General features: G+C 50.8%; 1 protein-coding gene across 1 annotated transcript; it reads right to left on the bottom strand.

Annotated features, from left to right (window-relative positions):
* Positions 1–115: 115 nt before the first annotated feature.
* Positions 116–3,865, bottom strand: LOC104502955 (enolase-phosphatase E1-like; the record flags this gene model as incomplete). The annotated part of the gene is made up of 3 exons (XM_010153812.1): positions 116–248; positions 2,316–2,518; positions 3,764–3,865. Coding segments are annotated over 3 exons (438 nt in total), but the record flags the coding sequence as incomplete, so codon positions are not given.
* Positions 3,866–4,485: the final 620 nt, after the last annotated feature.

Raw genomic sequence — 4,485 nt, 5'->3', positions numbered from 1 at the left:
CTACCCAACCTCCCTGTGCCAGACTCTATTCACAAAGCGTTATGACTAGGGCAGTTATGGGAGGGAAGTGTTCTGCAGAGGGAGGAGCTGTAAGGATGGTGATAAGGCTATCTACCTCTAGGATATCACCTTCTGTAGAGTATCCAAACAGAAGCTTCTGGGCTTCAATGCTGCCTGAGGAGTAGATATAGACCTTCATCCCCGCTTCCCGCCACTTCCGGATGGCTGGAACCACGTCCTTGAAGATTCTGGAGCAAAAGAGGGAAGCCGGTAAGGGCAAACCGAGCGGTACCCGGAGGAACACCTTTAGCCAGGCACTGTGACAACTGTCCCATTAGTTTGCGAAGGGACTTAATTCTCCATCTGCTCAGGGCTTCTGCAACCGAGCTGTCTATTGCAGCAGCAGGGGATATACTCTGAGCTCCAGCCAACTGAGCACCTTACTGACTGCTATGCAGACAGCAGCTCTGAGTTGTTTCAGAGCAGAAATTTGGCAGAAATTTCTCCAGCCCCTTCAATCTGGAGAGGGGAAGAAAAAGGTTGGGGAAAATGGCATCCCGCTGCCTTTCTCCATGAGGGAGGAATGAGCCACTCCACAGCAATGGGGAGCAAAGGCATGAGAGAGGACCAAAGCCAAGGCAATTGCTGTGTAACTGTTGACACATCTGTGGGTCACCTCTTACCTTGCTCATTCACACCACGAGACCTCTCCAGTGCCGCACTTACATGCATGCAAAAGCTCTTTGCACACAGAGGACATTTACAACATGACCCACGTACTGAGGGAAAATGAAGGCTAGGGGATGCTCAAGGGGTACAAAACGTGGCTGACAGTCCCCCCGTAATGCATGTGATGGTTGATAAGGAAAGGCCAAACAGCTTTGGCAGGACAGGGAGGGGGTTCAAGTTTCATATGGGAGAAGGATGGAGAGAGGGGCTGGAGAAGACGTGATTCCCAGGGTACTGAGTTTTCACCCCAGTCCAAACTGCAGCCTTCCCACCTGCACTGCACAGGTCTGTGTGGGCCCTAGGGCCAAGACCCAGAGGTACTGCTGGGAAAAGAGGGACGGAGCACCTGCCTCCAAATAGGTGCAAAAGGAGGTGTTGGACTGAGTTTTGCAGACTTGTAGCAGGCAGCTGGCCCTTTCTTCATCTCCAGTTTCTTGGCTCAGAGCCTTGTTATGTTATATATGTAAAAAAAAAAAAATTTACTTTTTTCCATAGTTATTTATTAAATGTCTCTGGCATTAGCTGTAAATACTTTGAGGGTGCATGGCACCTGCAGAAACTCCCAGCCACCCTCATGTTTTCATGTGCTGAGGTCAGGTCCTGGGTTTCAGACACTTAAGTGTCAGCTACAGTTGGGCAAGGGAGAGACTTTAAAAATCTCAATCCTTGGATGCTGCCAAGCAGCAAGGCTAGCTCCGCAGTTTTGGGGGCACTATAAGACAATTAGCCCTGTTTTTAAAAAGAGAACAAACAGGATGGCTGTCCCTCTTGAGTTGCTTTTGGATACTGTTGCTTTCTCTGGTGGATGTTTCTTTCTTACACTCAGGTAAGAAAGAAAGGAGGATGCAATAACTGAAAGGATCTGACCCTGCAACCCCACATTGTTTAGGTCTGTTCCAAAATGTGAGTGCCCTGCAAGGATAAAAATGCAAGATGGAGAACCATAAGAGGTTCATACTTGTGCCTCGGTCTCTTGGTTTACCAAGAAATCTCTGTAGAGAAATATTGAGACAGTATTTCTACAAATGTAGAGAAATATTGAGACCTTTTCTGCTTTTCTAATGCAGAAGACGGTTGCCCCACCTGAATGTTCTGCTGGCTGTGGAAGCAGAATTGTCCTGTGTCACACCTGCATTACCTTGTTCTGTTTCTCAGACCCCACCTCCTTTATGGACCCTGTCCAGGTGGCTGGAGAACTGGCTGTTCCCCAGCATCGACCTGCTGATCTTTCCTTAAGGAGAAACACTTTCACCCACTTTTCATCTTCCCAGTGGCAACTCGGTCAGCCCCAAGGTTACTGTAAGCTTTTGTTTCCCTAGATCCAAAGGTTAAGCTCAACAGATACGTATTTCACTGCATGATCAAGTTTGCAACGAAGTGTCTGCAGCTGGTTTTTGGACAGCAGTAGCCTGGCTTAAGCCATGCCTGAATGCAAACATACTGCCTTCTCCACCCAGGTAGTATCCTACTTGCATTTGTACATGGAGCCGTTTCCAGGAACAGCTTATACAGCTATTTCGCTAACAGATGTCTAGGAAAGATGCAGCCCATACCTGCCCCAGGGCACGGGGCACACAATTACTCACTCTCCTTTGATGAGCCCGGTTGCATAGGCTGCCCTCCACATGTGACCCTGCAGCTGCTTCAGCGCGGTGGTCTTCCTGTCCAGAGACATCTGCCAGTGCACATTGTCTACGACTGCCTGGATGACCCGCTCCAGCTCCTCTTCTCCACCTCCGCTCTCCAAAGGGATTGGCACGGCCCCATCCAAGCTGGAGTCCTCCTGAGCCTGCAAATCATCGATGATGAAAAAAGGTAAGGGAAGAGGTGGAGCAGTCTCAAACTCTCGATTAGGAACAGGGTCTAACACCTGCATCAATGGCCCTCTGTGCAGGACACAGCTCAAGCTGCTCTTCACATGAAGGGTTACAGCATTGCTTGAATGCTTTTCTCAGTGGGAAATTCAGACTTCAGTAGTGCCTAGAAACACTTGCTTGGGTTGTACTTTCCAAACCTAACAATTAGCTGTGTTGTAAATACTCTAATGGGAATTATACTTAAGTATTTAATTACCGAAAGTAAGGCAAAGAAGCAAATGCATCTGTTGGCTTCAGACAGGTCTCAAATTGATGCCATGTCCCTGTACAGAGGCAGGATACGCGACCCTGTGTGGGACAAGTACTCTGCCACCCCAAAATACTGCTTCCCAAACAGGTGCCTGAAAGCCGCAGGCAGCGGATTCAGCAGAGAAGGGCACAGCGCAGGCATGAAGCTCAAAGCTGTGGTTTGACGCCCGCCCAGGGGCTGTGAAGACCAAGACGAGCTGAAGGAAGCAGCTGAGCCGCTGCCTACCAAGCACCAGCCCTTCGCCGAGCACCACCCCAGGCTCTGGGTGGGGGAGAATCAGCCTGCCAAGGCAGTCAGCCTGGGGAGGGGGAAAGAGAGGTATGCGCTCACGTTGGGTGACTGGGAGAGTCCAAGTGGACATCAGAAGGATACAGACTGGTTGGAGCAAGTCCAGAGGAGGCCACGGAGATGCTCCGAGGGGTGGAGCCCCTCTGCCATGGGGACAGGCTGGGAGAGTTGGGGTGTTCAGCCTGGAGAAGGGAAGGCTCCAGGGAGACCTTATAGCACCTTCCAGTGCCTGAAGGGGCTACAAGGAAGCTGGGGGGGACTTTTTACAAGGGCAGGGAGTGACAGGACAAGGGGTAACGGGGTTAAATTGAAAGAGGGGGGGGTTAGATTGGATATCAGGAAGAAGTTCTTCCCACAGAGTGTGGGGAGGCACTGGGACAGGTTGCCCAGAGAAGCTGTGGATGCCCCATCCCTGGAAGTGTCCAAGGCCAGGCTGCATGAGACTTGGAGCAACCTGGTCTAGTGGAAGGTGTCCCTGCCCATGGCTGGGGGTTGGAACTGGATGGTCTTTAAGGTCCCTTCCCACCCAAACCATTCCATGATTCTATGATACTAAGTGGTCTGAAGTCTCAGGCATGCCATGAAAATCCAGAGACATGGCGTAGCTCCGTTACTTAACCTGCTTCTTCAGCAGTCCGACATCTCGCTGGCACTCCTCCTCCTCCCAGTGAGCACGCAGATACTCCTTCACATTGTCTTTGATGTAAGGGAACAAGGTCTCCTGGCAGCACACAAGAAAAACAAGCAACTCCTTTAACCCGGCAGAGGTCAGGCTGCCTCGCTTTTAAGGCAGTTGTTTGCACACGCTGGTACTCATGGTTGTCTTCCCCACCTGAGCTTCCCCTACAGCACTGCACCTCGTGAAAACGCCTGCCGAGGCTGTCCGCCTGGTCAGGGGCCAGAGCCAACCTTCGGCTACCATCGACGCAGGTGGATTTCTTTTGCACAAATGGAGCTGCAACTTTTAAATCCCACGATGGAAAGGCGGGTGGTAACTTTTCCTGGACTTGCCAAAAAAGTCTCAAATGGTAGTTACGACCCCAGCTTCCCATCGGCTGAGGAGTACAAGGCTGACTGTGACACCGCGCTCCGCAGGACAGTCTTCCAAATGAAATGAAATGAGATTAGGGAAAAGTGCCGCAGGAGAGCGACGAACCTCCCTGGAGATCTTAAGGGCAACCAGAAACAATTACAAATTCCTCTCATTAGTGGTGTTTCACAACTGAGAAGCCACAAGTAGCCGCTGTGACAGCATCTCTGGGTGCGAGAAGAGCAAGGGGAAGGGCAGGGAGTTCCTTCCTTTAGGTACAGAACTGAGCTTTTCTTAACTGGGAAAAAATC

This window comes from Eurypyga helias, unplaced genomic scaffold (genome assembly GCF_000690775.1).
Source record: "Eurypyga helias isolate BGI_N326 unplaced genomic scaffold, ASM69077v1 Scaffold51716, whole genome shotgun sequence".
In the NCBI taxonomy this organism is placed as follows: domain Eukaryota; kingdom Metazoa; phylum Chordata; class Aves; order Eurypygiformes; family Eurypygidae; genus Eurypyga; species Eurypyga helias.
This window is presented reverse-complemented; position numbering and strand designations above follow the sequence as displayed.